Below are 14,854 nucleotides of genomic sequence, written 5' to 3' on the forward strand. Positions count from 1 at the left end.
TTAAGTTTTAAAAAATAGAAACCTTTATTTTATATAATAATGCTTGTAATTGTCCTTCTTCGATTAGAATAGGGTGCAGATATAATAATAATAAGATTTCATCAATTAAATAAAAGAATCAAATAATTCGTTGAGTTTTTTACATATGTTAATTTATTACTATATATATATATATATATATATATATATACACACACATACATATATATATATATATATGTGTGTATAAGTAAATCACCGCAAATATTAATTAAATTTGTAATAAACCAGTAATTCAGTACCAGAAATTCAGTAATACGAATAGTTTTTACGTATATTCTTACATTAGATATAAAAATATTAATTAGTTTTTAAAATTTCTTTTTAAAGAAGATCCAATATTGAGCTTCGGGAATTCGAATCATTAGGATCTTTAGATTCTGATAGAAAGTAATTTTATCAAACAGCAGATTTATTAAAAATAATTTTTCTACGACGCAAACCAAAATCTCTGCGGATGGTCGGTGCATTTAAGTAATCATCAACGGAAATGTATTTCGGTCCACCGAAGGTGTCCAATAAGGCGATTGTCGATATGTCCAATTCAGCGAAAAAGAATTTGTGATCTGTGCAAACAAATGATGCAATATAGTTCTATTTTTATCAATTTTAATCTTAGTTTAATTTATTTTTTGTATCTTTTTTCTAATTCTTAGAACTAGAAGATAAAAAGTATAAGTTAACAAAAATATAATTTATAAATGACATTAATAAAGTTAATCTACATCCCAGCAAACGAGAATAGATTAAAATGGATTGAAATTTTTTTCTATCCGAATGCAATTATATATATATATAAATAGTAAATACTTTTTTTGGATTTAATGAGATTCAATTGGATTCAATTAGATTCAGTTGGATGCAATTGGATTGAAAAACTGCATTTCCTATTCAAAATTTTGAATTGAACAGTATTCACAATTGTGTATGTTGTGTGTTAGTGTGCAGAAAAAGCTAATATTATTTTTAGTTTGAAAGGCATAGAAATATGCTCCATGCAATTCCTATAAATGAGTACAAATACATTCAGAATTGAAATGCATTCATTTTAATATTCGTGAATTAATATTTCTGAAAATCTGAATCCATTTCAATTCATTTCAATCCATTCTCGTTTGCTGGGATGGTAGAAATATATATGGACATCAATAATCTTAGTATACAATAAAAATAAAATTCTTTAGATAATATATGGAGAGACTGTAGGCTGCATTCCATTTGGCGCTCGCAATATTCTTGAAATTAATCATTTCACTTTTGTTGTTTATCAAATATTAAACAAGCACAAATGTGCTTGCAAGTGTTGCAAAAGCCAAGTGAAATGTACCATTTATAATTTTACCTGCGGGCATATTACGTAGTTGTGGGTGACGATCGAAAAATAATTGTTCCACAACTTCATGAGTCTCATTTTTCACCTGTCAAAATATTGAATATGTTAGCAACAAATAAAAAAATATAAAAATAATGCACAATATATGTATAAGTGAATGATTTACTGACCGCTTTAATCTTTCCACTTAGAAGAATTCTAGCGCATCGTGGGTCCATCGGATCATATCCTTTATTTTTGCAATAGTCTCCTTGAGCTAATGATATGAACACAGTTGCGCGATGATCTTTCTGTAACGATCGTAAGTATATACTGACATCATATAATTATAATAAAAATTTAGATGAGACAGATGAGTTAGAGTTACTTAAAAAATTTTGATATCTTATATCAGTTAAAAAGAACGTGATATCTTTTTCAGTTTGATAATGAAAAATAATCGTTATCATCACGTTTCGAATTAAATAATTATATAATTTAATTTGTTTTCAAATAGCAAAATTCTGTATAATTAAAGCTATGGTTTATCTCGTGATAAGACATTATTAAAATTTTTCAAATGTAATTTGTGTGATAAGATAGTAATCAAAATTTTTTTAATTGTAAACAACATGCATGATATCCAAACGTGATATGATAGCGATTATTTTGTAAATTATATTTGTGAAAATATAATTAAATATTAAATCTGATCATTTCAAACTGGAAAAAATATCAAGTATTTTTTAATTGATAAAAAAATATCAGTATGCGCAATAAATTCTGGTAACATTTTCTAACATTTATATAATGTAATTAAAAAAATTGTTGCAAAATCATTTTGATATCATGCATGTATATTCTGTATAGTTAAAAAAAATTTGATTATTAACTTATTAAGAGATAAAAATGTAATTATCAGATTGATAGGATGTCTTTTAGCACACATTTTAATAGGATTATTGTATTATCCTTTACATTTTTCAATCTCTATAAACCCTTTGTAAATGATTTATTAAACAGTATAAAATGTGCAATACAATATATGTAATGTATAACGTATATATAGTACAATGCTGTGTTTCAAAATATACTGCGTTGCAAATCTACAGATGACGTTACTATATATTTTCGACATTGGCAGCGAATTTTGGAACACAGCCAATGTATAGTATATGTGTGACGGCCAATAATTGGATTCCAGTGTTAGAACGATACGTATTTAAATAAAAGTATCTAGATACCTAGATACTTAATTCTAGGTATTCTTAATTAAGCTAAGGGTCACTTCGATCAACTCCGATTAACTCTAATCAATGATTAATCCATTCATTGGAATTGACCAATCGCATCTGTCGTTAAGTGAAATGATGTTTTTCTCTTATTTTTAACTTTGCGCAATGTTTTTATTTGCTTCACCGTCTAAGTAATTTTAGTTCTTAGTATTTAGTAAATGCATGGTGACTAAAGAACCTCATAAACAGAGAGTGATCATGTGATGCGGTAAAAAAAGTACGCGACAAAAATCTAATTTTTTAATCTATAAACAAATTATACATTACATCAACAATTGAAAAATAAATAAATGATTATGCAACTATTGTTTGCCTTTTTATATTTTTTCTCTTTTTTTTGTTAGAAGTACCTAAAAAGTATCTAAATTTTTCAGATGCTTTTTGTTATACCTATATCAGATAACTTTAAAAAAATATATATATATATGTATATGTATATATATATATATATATATATATATATATATATATACTCATATATATAATTAAATACTTTTTCCATGCAATACGTATATTTATTTCAACACTCGATATAACACTATCAATACTTACAGCAAGATCTTGAGCAGTATAGTCCAAAGGGGTGAGATACATGTATGGTATTCCAGTACCGCTTCCAACAGGCCCATCGGCGATGGAGACCAAATTTGCAACGGGAAAGCTTGGAATATCCTTTCTTGTGCTTATCGTCGCTATAGCCCCCCAATCTATCAATACATAAATCCATATAATACTGAATGCATAAATAGGTACGTATGTTAATGGTACATAAAGCTGAATCATTTTTATAAAACACATATCCCTTTTCTATGCAACAAATTACAATTCTAATCTTTTCAGATGGATTTGAAAAATTTGTAATTCTTTGTTTTCTTTGTTCTCTTCTGAAAATAACATTCTTATATTTACGACTACACAAAAACAAAACAGTAGAAAAAAAAAGTACATATCATCATATAACATTTTAAAATACGTAATTTTTAAATCACGTACTGATTTGATAATTCATTACGTGATTTACATATTAATTTTATTTACGTATTAATTACTTTTTTAATTTCATCATGTAACGTTGTAACATTATTTCTTTCAGTAGAGGAAGTAGTCTTTTTTATTGTGTATTTTACGGTGATTCAAGTTATTTATTATCCCTCATTTGAAATTAACCAAATTAAATTTAAAATTGTTAACTTTTTAACTACTCAATCTTTACTTTATTAAATAACTGTTATTTTATTAACGTGAAAACTTATTATTTGGTAGGTGCTAATGCTATCATATTGATTACCAGCTTGATTAACGATGTATCTTGCCATTACAGCCGGTGGTAAATTCTGTAACGTCTGAGTACGACTTCTCAGCTGAATCTCTCGATCATCGTCGAACCCAATTGAACGCGTCGGGAACTCGACAGATTTATATAACTCATCCTTTGTCTTACTCGTCTCAACGTTCTCTTGTATTTTGTTCCAGAATGTATCTTTCACTTCATTTAAGTTGCTTGCTTCGCTGAGTAGAACGCATAAAGCGATGATAATCGCGATTCGCGACATCATGATAAGCGTTATGTATATTTCACGATGCGTAAGCAAGACTATGCTCAGCACTATTTCTTTCAATTAAGATGAAACTCGGGAGCAAGTACGCCTTACAAGTGGTTAATGCTGACTGCGCGCGCTTTACAAACTTCACAATAAATAACGAGACTAATGATAACTAATTTTTGTGACTTGCGCGGTGAGAACGGATTCAACAAATCAGATTCGAGCACAAGCTCGTATCATTGTCACGTACATTCAGCAAATTGCTATGTGATGTGACAAAGTTTGAAAAAGATATCTCTGAATTTAATCTTTTCATAATATCGCGTTATATATATATATATATATTTTTTTTAAGCTATCGATATCATGAAAAAGAACTTAGACATAATCGAGCAGAAATCATCTTCAATCTAATTTGAAACGTCTGGATGTTATCTTCTTCGTTACGACTCGAGTCTTCGTGAAGTGGAATTCTCATGAATTTTTTAATGGATCTCTGGATATCATTATGATTGATCATAGATTAATGACATTTCGTTGTTTTTCAGGAAAGGTAAATGAATCATTCCCTCGACAGTTTCATAAAATTTTAGAAGATCGTTTGTGGTGTCTGGTTGTGGTGCAAGGTCGAAGAAACTGGTACGCCGGCCGCTGTGAGGCACTCTGCTCGATGTGGGTCGTCGTCTAACTGTTCTACGTACCGTTTCTCCGCCCCTGACTCTGTATATCCTTCGACAGCAGCAGCAACAGCGAACGGACACCTACACGATGATATCCGTGTACCCCACGCTATACATTACATCGTACGGTAATGTTAGCGGCAATACAATCGTGATAGCACGCCCTTTTTATGCCTTCTTCATTAGAGAGAATCTCCCTTATTGTTACTGAAAATTTTTGGAAACTAATTGTCATTAGTACATGCAAAATTTTTTATTACAGCTTTATAGGCTGAATATTTTGTTAAATTCAAACGCGAATAGACACATTCTTAAAATACTAAATGTACATTTAATATTTTAAGAATATGCTTAAAATATTAAATAATATTATGCGTCTACAGGGAGAATATTCGCGTTTGAATTTAACAAAACATTCTTATATTGTATTTTAAATAAAATATTAGGTGTTGGAATTAATTCGTAGCGTTTTACAAGTGATGGGAAGTACTTTCATTAATGTATTTTTTAATGCTCATGTGAAATAAATAACATTCTTTCATTAAAAACGCTACGAATTAATTCCAACACCTAATATTTTTCTCTTGAGTCGTTCATATCTGGATTAATTTTCGTCACTTGTACAGAAAAATTATTAATTATGTATTATTCTTACATATACTTTAATGTCTTTAGAAAAAATTTGTGAGGTTTTGTATTAAAAAAAAGAAAGGATAGAGACCATTGTTTAATCAAATAGCTCTTAGCTTATTATTATTTCAAAGAAAAGAAATGAATAAGACATGAATGACCCAATCGTGACTTGATATTAAGAGTTCACCGTTGTATATGATTTAATAAATAGTTTTTAACGTCATAAAGATAAAGCTTTGTAAAAACATTCGATAGAAAGTGTATTTTGAATGAAGAGCGTTCGTTCATGTTATCTTCGCGACATTCGCCTTTTACGCATTTTGTAAGTAAATGCAGATTTCCGTTATCCTTTTATCTTATTGAATACCACGCCGGGTTTTAGCTATCGCCTCTCTGTAATCATTCGCTTCCTCGTTTCTTCTTTACTTTACGGATGGCCGCGGCGTTCTCCTACTCTTTGGGTCATTTGGAGCGAGATCTTCCTCCACCGCGTGTCCTCTTGCCATCTCTTCGTCCTCCTGTTACCGTCCTGACGACAAGACTGTTCAGTCGTTATACGACCTTCATCCAGGGTTACGTTCTTTCTTGCGGCTTTGATTTATTACCCACGTTGATTGCATCCAAGGAAGAAGTGATTTTTCAACAAAGTCACATTTAGCACAAACTTACGCGATTGCTATGTTTGATTAAACATCAGATGTTACATCGAAAATCGTGTGTGGATAAATTAGTGAACAATCACAAAAGTAGGAATTGCGAGAAGCTGAAAGGTGGCCTCGACCCGTCCGTGACCTTATACTGTTCTTCCACGTAATTGAGGTATAACAACTCCTCTTTTGTGAAAAATTATTTGTTATATTTATATAATTAATAGTAAAGCATTTTTTGATATTAGTAATATTTGTGCGATAGATTCGTCAAGTGACTAAATCTAACAGTAAAATTAAATAGGGATCTGTAGAATCTTTCATTTGTACATTAATGAATAATTTATGTTTTTAATTCTCTGTTTGGATTAAAGTTAAAATATTTAGCAGATCGTAACATAAGTTAAAAAAATCATTTAGAAAAAAGATACTTTGGTAACTTCGAAATTTATATGCATATTATTTACATGTCTCGCGAATAAGTCACTCTAAATCGAAAACGAAATGATTATGTGTGAAAAACATTGTGATTCTAGAGGTTCGCGTGCGAAATTGAAATTACACAATTCGAGGACAAAACCCCGAAACAAAGTGGGTCATACTGACCAACATCACCTGGCGCGTCCTATTCACCATGTCGGAAAATACCGAGACACCGGGTCACGACCATGAACGTTGTTACAATCCGTGTTATGAATAGTGAACGGCATTAGACGATTTTAACGGGCGAATACATGTCACTATGCAACGTTATTCGACCTGGATATTAAGAATGAATTACACATTTTTCAAACTAATGAAAAAGATTACAGATTGTTCTAGATCGCATTTATAATAAAAGTAATAAAAAAGTAAAAGAATTTACCGATGATTTAGAACTTGGACAAAAAATTATTTCAATTACAATAAGAAGTAATATTTTTTGCTTTAATGGAAATGTATTAAATTACATGTATAAAAATGTATTATAAAATAATAACAAAAATCTTAATTTTTTGAGAAATGAGTACTTTAAATAATTTAAATATTTAAGATGATTAATATAAAGTTTCATTACAATGCAGAGATTAGTTATTCTGTAAATAAACAATATTTATTTGTTTATTTACAAATCTCTGTAATAAAACTTTGCATAAAATATTTTGAATACTTAAAATACTTATACAAAAAAAATTGAGATTTTTATTTTTCAAAAGTTTACATATTATAGTAATAAAAAATAATAAAATAAACAAATCATAAAAATGCATTGTTGAATAAAAATAAAATGTTATAAACACTACTTTTGTATATATATATATATATATAATTTATTTCAAGTATAAATAAAGCATAAAGTATTGACCTATTTATATAAAAATTGGTGTAATACATTCTTAAAACTATATACTAAAAAAATGATAGATTATCAGATCCATAGAAATTAGGAGGAAACAAAACGAATTCATACAGACACGCGTAGAAATAGAAAAGAAAAAGACGATGCCGGAAGAGGAGAGAAGCTACTAAAACCCGTTATACATCGAAACGGAATTCCACTTGACGTAATATAGTCTACTGTTTTATACGTTTATAAATTTATCGGAATGTTTATGTTGACGTGCGAATTTGCATCCCGTATATAAATCCTTACCAAATTGACGCATGAATTTATCTACCGCCTATTTATCTTACTCGCAATTGATCAAACGGAACTTGTTCGGAATAATAGTCTTACATTTATAATTAAAGTCTCATTTGGCATTACTATGTTACACCGTAAGACACATGACGCGCGTTTACAGTAATATTTCCGGAATCATTCACAGCTTACTATATATCTAACAAACTAAGCTATGATTGCACTATGAGTACACATGTTCCATAGATAAACGTGTGTAAGTGGAACACAAATTTAATTATGTCGCAATGTTTAATCATACTGGATGTAGGTCGCATATTTTTTTTTAATGCATTTTTTTCACTGATGTGAAATGCAACACCCGCATTTGAAATTGAGATAAGAATTATCGTCGCTTAAATACTAATACGATGCGAAAAGCTGGCGTGAGAAAATAAGAATAAATTAATGAAAAGGACAGCTTATAGATATTATATTGCACAGATATTATGAACTATTTATCATACCACCGGATTGATCACAAGCACGATTTTCCAGGCATCATATATGAGAGATGCGGAGACGCCTGTGGATGCTCCTCGTCCTTCTGGTATGTGTGTCAGGTGAATACCTGATGGGCGGCCACTTGGACAACAATGCGGGGTCAACGACTCGATCCGGTAAAATCGACAGCTCTTCCGTGTTGGGACGTAAAACACGTCTGGACGACCTTGACCTGGATCTCGTTGCGGCAGAGAGCACCATTATTGCTGACACTGAGACTTCAACCGGCGATGACGGTGTTCCACGTTACCATATCCCGCCTTTCGCCTTCAATGGCGGCAAACCATTCTCTCTGGAAAAGGATCCGATAACCGGTAAGATCGACTTCGAGAAGGCACCGCCTGTCAAAGCTCTCAACTACACCGGTCGGTATCGCGAGCGAGAGGACAAAGAAAGCAAAGACGGTGATGATAGCAGGGGTGTTGAGGGGAGTGTGTACGCAAGGCAGGAAAAGATAAGGAACAAGGATAGGAACGGCCCGAACGAGATCACACCTAACTTTCACGATTTCCTCAACTCACCCGTTCATTATTCTTCGGACAAATATGGAAATGATAAGTACCCGTTGATCTCGAATTCGTACGCGAATACGAAGGTACAGAGCGGTACCAACAGTTACAGCACGTACAATCATAGACATTCGGAGAGCGATCTATATATACATCCCGTCAAAAGCTATCCATCGACAAAAACAAGCACGTACAGAACTACGACTGTCAACGATCTTAAAACGAAAGAGACAAGCACTACGAGTCCTTTAACGACTTTCGCATCACCGATCACGACAAACTCTGCGCTTTCTACCTCAACTAAAGCACCCGTTGTAACTACGTGGAAACCGTTCAATACTGCGATCACATTTCATTCAATCGACCGTTTTGAGGCGGAAAATGAGAAGAACCTTTTACCAATAGAAAAGCTGCATGCTTCCACTCACACGGGATCTTATCAAAATTCAAGCAACGTTTCGACGAAGTCTCCAAATGAAGGGACAACGGATAAGGTGCAGGTCACTAGTCGTTACAAGGATCAATCGAATTTTGACAATTTGGTAGTAGCCCACGAAACGAAACCGCAAAACGAAGAACATAAAGAGTCGTACGATATCTACGAGTCAAACGGTGAAAGCAATAATGAAGATAACTATTCTTATTTATGGTTGGATTTATTAAAGGAAGATGACACGTCGACATCAACTATGACCACTTCCAGTACAACGACGTCGACGACAACTGCAAGCATCACTACAACGTCGACGGTTCCCAAGTCATCAGTAGAAACCACGATGTCGACTACGGTTGCGCCTTTGCGTTCCGCATCTTCAACGCTATCTACGATTCAAAAAGACATACCTGCGAACAAACCATTGCAATTCCCAACGGTATCGCACCATCCGATTAGCCCATCGTCACCCTTCAATAGATACAGACCGAATCCGATAATCAAATTTAATGATGAACCTAACAGAATGGGAGCGCCAGTGATAGAGAGCACGAGTAACATCGTGGTACCACCGGATCAAAATACGGTGTCCTTTGTTCTGGGAAATCGCCAAAACGTCGACGGTGGTTATTATTCGGTCGGAACAGCCGTTGGAGAAAATCTTTACAGTGGCTCGTCCGAGACCAATATATTCTGGCCGCTTCGTAATGATCCACACAATCCCTCGAAAGAAGTCAAACACGAGCACTTGCCTATTTCCGTTACCGAATTGAATCCCGACCGCGTTACGCAGAAGTGGTCCAGTCCTAGCCCTCTGAAAAACAGCAATGAAATTAGTCCGACAAGACCTCAAAGCCCTCTTCTTGCCGTCACGGTAATTCAAGATACGAAGAACGCAAGCAAGGATTCCGGCTACGTAATTTTCCCGGAAGAAGAACAAACGAAGAACAAAAATACATTGAAGGAGGAGCACACTGTGATCATAAATGAAGCGGATGGCAGCATTCACGAATTACCGCCTAAAATAACATTGACAACGTCGACGTCAATGAACAAAACGAAGTTCAATCCTCTCGCGAACGTCGTCGCAAATATACCACAGCTCGCTGAGGATCTGATGCCACCCGCAGAGAGCACCAGACCGCCGTCAAATTATTATTACCAGTTTGAGCCGCCGAGATCGAATCAAGTGAGGCCACAGAGATTACCCTTGCCGCCGCGTATCAAGCCGCATCTGGGTCCAGTACCTCCGATGGACGTGGGAATAAGGAAACGTCCATATCCAGCGGATACGAAGCTGCCTAACATTTTACCCCAATTCCGACCTAACGCGAAAGCGTCACATGGTCATCGTAGTCCGGATGTAATAGGAACGATGGCAGCCGGGCAAAGTGTACCCACGAGGATCAGACAGCCGTTGCCGGTTCATCCGTCACGAAGACCTCTACCGCTACCACCACTCTCGCATCCGCCACTCTTGCATCTTCAGCGCTTGAATCCACCACCGCCACCGATCCATGCTGTCAAACTGGCCTTCACGCCGACTTCGAAGATGGACGGTGCCATCCTACCTCACGAGATGGACCCGACGATACGAAGACTTCGTCCCCCGATACTGCCCGGGATACCTAATTCCATATCGCGCCCAGAGGAGAACGCACCGTCGAATAGATTGCTTTCTCATAGTGGTGATGGCGAGGGCAGTGAAAGCAGAAATGAGGATCGGGGTAAGAGCGAGATTGCGGACCGCGAGAGTGAAGGTCCGGAAAAATATCCGGAGGAACCGCCAATGACACCGCCTAGACCACCGTTGTTCCCAAAACGTAGAACGGCGGATCCACCGCGCGTCACGACCCTGCAGATGATACAGCATCATGGTGAATTCGGCGACGAAGGTGATGAGGCTCAACTGGCGCAATCCGTGGAACCTGTGCTTGCGCACGAAGCGGAGCGTAGAAAATCGGACAATCACGATCCGTCCGAAATACCAGAACAACCCGTGTACGTGGTGTACCCGGTCAACACCGCGGTCAACATACATTCGGACGATTCCAATGAGAAAGACGGCAGCGTCGTCGTGGGTACGCGAGGCCCTCAGCGACCGCTACCGCCTGATACTCTGCTACAAAATGAACAGGATGATACGCATACCGTCTACAGTGGCAGACCAGTTGCTTTGGACTTCCCCTATCCGCTAGAACGGCCCGATCCATCCTCCGTCTTTCCCGTCGGCGTGAAGGAGACACCCGTGTTGATACCCAGCGAACAGCGACAGCAGCAACAACAGCAGGCTTCCGCCGCGATTGCAAACGAGCGAGAGAACGAGAAAAACGATGCGGTGAATGTTATTCCATATTTACAGGATTTCTCACCGTATCGAAAGAAAAACGATGCGGCGATCTCCGTAACGTTGCATCGCATACCACCGATCGCGACGTCGTCGAGCTTGATATCAACCGCGTCGACGTCGACCTCGACGCCGATCGCTTATGTTTACACACCGACGCACGCGCCACATCCGGCACATCTTGACAAAGAACTCGATGTCGATGGTGATGCTGCCGTAAGCATCGACGCGAAGCAAACAGAGCTACTGCCTTCGCAGCAGCCATCCAGCTCTTCTAGCTCAGCACCGGCACCGCAAAACTTCATGGCTCCTTTCGTGGCTAGTATAAGCGCCGAAACGCCCAGCAAGAATGGTTGGAGTGTCGTCGTCGTCGAACCACCCGCAGGAGCGGAGAAGAAATCGGATAGTGGTAGCGCCGAGGAGAAACCTGCCGACTCGGAGAACGATACGCAGACCGAGAGGAATGAATTCGATGCTGATAATTTTAAGCCGCAGCTCTTCGGTGGTTTCAAGCCGCTCTACGAATTTCCCACAGAGGACGTGGAGCGTCACGACGTCGCCAATATGGACACAGAGATAAATATGCCCAGGCACTCCAAAGAAATGTTGCCTGTACCTGATAGAGGATAACTTTTAAAGAATATCGGCCACTTCATTTCTTTTCTCTTGAGTTTTGCTCTTGGACATTTCGCTCGCACTCATTATTACTCTTCTCACGTATATGTAAACGAAAACGTTGGCGAAAGCAAAAACGAAAGGGAAACGTATGCGCGTAGTAAAGAGAATGAAGAGCGAATGTCTCTGTGCGCTGCTCGATGAAAAGATTTTTCGCGATAGAGTTAATTCGAACAGTAGAAGACTGTACTTTATTTTTATTCCGCTTAATATATAAGAACGTCGCGATATAAAATGATATATGATTTATGCAATGACTAGCATTTGTTAAACTATGCTCTGCGGTAGCATTAACATCAGCTAAGTATTGAAATACGTAGAAAATATTAATGCACGTATCGCTAAGTATAAACGTATCGAAAGTATTAAAATGTTGAATAAAAATATTAATATAAGTTTTTTATGGACAATACTTTTGTAATGTTTATTGAATATTCTCATTATATACATAAAAAATCCAAAAATTAAACCTTACACTTTCTCCCACGTCATTTCTTGCTTATATTATTACATCGCAAAATTTTATGTTTAAAAAAGTCAGTTATATAATATTATTTACATATATGTACATATAATGTATTCAGTATATTTTTATTTTTTTATGTAAATGTGCATAAAGATTAAATAATCTAAAAATTATTCTGAATTTTTGGAAAGGAAAGGAGATAGGAAAAATTAATTTTTGGCATTTTTTCTTTTTTTCTATTACGTACTTATCATACAAGTCTTATATAAATTTTTATATAAATGCGTATACTTTTAGATTAGAAGTTTTCGTAACATACATTTTATCCAAACAATCGGAGATCAAGCTTGAGAACGACTTCGCCACTTTCAACTTCATGTAGCTTAATTCTCTTTTGAATTGGTCCGCAAGAATTTTTGCTATCTCTCGTTATGTCGGCCACTCTAATTTCAGCGCGGCCAAGGAACTCTATAGTATACACATACAACGTCGCGAACATAAGAAAAATTACAAAGTTTACCGATTTAGAAAATTAATTATTAATTTCTTATATACTTGTGTGAAATTATTTAATTTCCATACTAAAGACTTACCATCAGGACTATAGTACCCTTTATCGAACACGGTGATGCAAAGGGTATCCTCGAACAAATCTTTGACTTGGAACTGCATCGACGCATCCCACAAAGGACAATCACTTCCGGATACGACACCCGTTCTTTCTTCTTGAGAGCCCATAGATACTTTGCAGAATGCATTACACTTTCCTAGAAAAGAAAAAAACACTTATATTACATATGCATGTGATATATGCATGATCAGTCTGTCGTAAACAGCAAATTCTAATATACAAATATATACAGAGTGAACCATTTTAATTCATCCAATCGATTTTTTCAAAATCTAAGTTTAAAAATGCTTTAGACAAAATCTCAAGATCAAACAAAGTCAGCATTTTTTTCCCCTAGTAATTAAACAATTTTTATCTGAAACATTTTCATCTTAAATTTAAAAATTTTGAGAAAATCGGCTGGATAAACTAAAATGGTCTACCTTGTATGTGTGTATATATATATATATATTTTTTTCTTTTCCTTTCAAGCGTTAGTTAATTTTGCCTTTATATAGTAATTGTGCATAGTCCTCAAGTGTCATGCCATATATAGTATACTTACCTTTATTCATGGATTTTTCAACTATACTTAAAAGCTTAATCTCTTTTCTTATAGAAAGATATAAATTGAGATATTTTAATAATTGTTTTTCATAATTTTAAAATACCTAACTTTTTATCATGCATTCTTTTACAGTTTTATTCGCCAAAAGTATTTAATTTTAAATATATTATGTATATAAAGAACATTACTATTTTTTATACTACTATTTTAACTAGAAATATGAATATATGGATAACAAGTATAATTTAGAATACGGAAGATAATAAAGAAGAGAAATGTGCAATAGAAACGTGTGAAAACTGTCAGAATTAACAAGCGCAATAAAATTAATCTACAAATCAACTTTTCATATGAAATATGAGCTATTTAAAGTTGTTTTAAAATCAGGATTTCGATACTTTACCTTTCATGCCAATGACGAGATCTTCAGCCTCCGTAACTACTAACATCAGCCTACCTTGTGGAAGTCTTCTGCGAACTACAACCATGGCAGATTTCTATTAGTAGTAAAGCGTTACATGCAACGATAATCTTAGAATTGATACACAAAATATGTTCTGGTTTGATTTTTCATTAATACGTTTTCTTCTTCGGATAAACACATGCAACTATATACATTTTTTATCACAGTCATTAAAATTGCAAAAGCATTAAACACAGAAAAACATTAAAAAGCACATCAAGCTTTACCCAGAAAGACATAAGAAGCAATAACAAGCAACCTACAATACTCTCAGATTCTTACCGGACGGAACTTTCAAGTTGAAACCTTCGAGTACAGTGACAAGAATTCTGCCGCACGCTCCAAATTGCGCCTGTTCTGCTCCCACATAAACCATAAGTTATTACTGAATATAGAATTTCTTAAATTTCACAATTATCTATGTAAACAACCAACCCAACATGGTGTTTACTAACGTATAATATATACT

General features: G+C 35.0%; 3 protein-coding genes across 18 annotated transcripts in view; 1 reads left to right on the plus strand and 2 right to left on the minus strand.

Moving 5' to 3' along the window:
* Positions 1-4,336, minus strand: CREG (Cellular Repressor of E1A-stimulated Genes). The gene is made up of 5 exons (XM_011053353.2): positions 3,935-4,336; positions 3,199-3,353; positions 1,543-1,662; positions 1,382-1,457; positions 1-605 (listed from the first exon to the last, which is right to left on the minus strand). Exons 1-5 carry the CDS (start codon positions 4,200-4,202, stop codon positions 439-441), a joined length of 786 nt encoding a protein of 261 aa, XP_011051655.2. The 5' UTR covers positions 4,203-4,336; the 3' UTR covers positions 1-438.
* LOC105144449 (uncharacterized) lies at positions 3,307-12,688 on the plus strand. 2 transcript variants are annotated; one of them, XM_011053356.2, is made up of 3 exons: positions 3,307-3,395; positions 4,739-4,998; positions 8,309-12,688. In XM_011053356.2, exon 3 carries the CDS (start codon positions 8,325-8,327, stop codon positions 12,231-12,233), a length of 3,909 nt encoding a protein of 1,302 aa, XP_011051658.2. In that variant the 5' UTR covers positions 3,307-3,395; positions 4,739-4,998; positions 8,309-8,324; the 3' UTR covers positions 12,234-12,688. The 2 variants fall into 2 exon arrangements, with proteins under 2 accessions (XP_011051658.2, XP_011051657.2); XM_011053355.2 differs by lacking the exons at positions 3,307-3,395; positions 4,739-4,998 and adding an exon at positions 6,034-6,322.
* Positions 12,675-14,854, minus strand: part of Dap160 (dynamin associated protein 160) — a 19,348-nt gene continuing 17,168 nt past the window's right edge. For 14 of the 15 annotated variants that reach the window (XM_087408838.1, XM_087408846.1, XM_087408840.1 and 11 more), the window contains 4 exons: positions 14,668-14,742; positions 14,326-14,400; positions 13,338-13,511; positions 12,675-13,212 (listed from right to left, as the gene is read on the minus strand). In XM_087408838.1, coding sequence (XP_087264964.1) covers positions 13,067-13,212; positions 13,338-13,511; positions 14,326-14,400; positions 14,668-14,742 — 470 coding nt within the window. In that variant the 3' untranslated portion in view covers positions 12,675-13,066. The remainder of the gene's footprint in view (positions 13,213-13,337; positions 13,512-14,325; positions 14,401-14,667; positions 14,743-14,854) is intronic. The other variant, XM_087408839.1, reaches the window with a different exon arrangement.

This window comes from Acromyrmex echinatior, chromosome 8 (genome assembly GCF_024713525.1).
Source record: "Acromyrmex echinatior isolate Ae372 chromosome 8, ASM2471352v2, whole genome shotgun sequence".
Lineage (NCBI taxonomy): Eukaryota > Metazoa > Arthropoda > Insecta > Hymenoptera > Formicidae > Acromyrmex > Acromyrmex echinatior.

Coding starts and splice junctions, on each gene's coding strand:
- LOC105144449 (XM_011053356.2), top strand. CDS start 8,325: ATGCGGAGACGCCTGTGGATGCTCCTCGTCCTTCTGGTATGTGTGTCA.
- CREG (XM_011053353.2), bottom strand. CDS start 4,202: ATGATGTCGCGAATCGCGATTATCATCGCTTTATGCGTTCTACTCAGC. Junction 1,458..1,542: donor TAAGTGGAAAGATTAAAGCG/GTCAGTAAATCA, acceptor ATATTTTGACAG/GTGAAAAATGAGACTCATGA. Junction 606..1,381: donor ACTACGTAATATGCCCGCAG/GTAAAATTATAA, acceptor TTGTTTGCACAG/ATCACAAATTCTTTTTCGCT.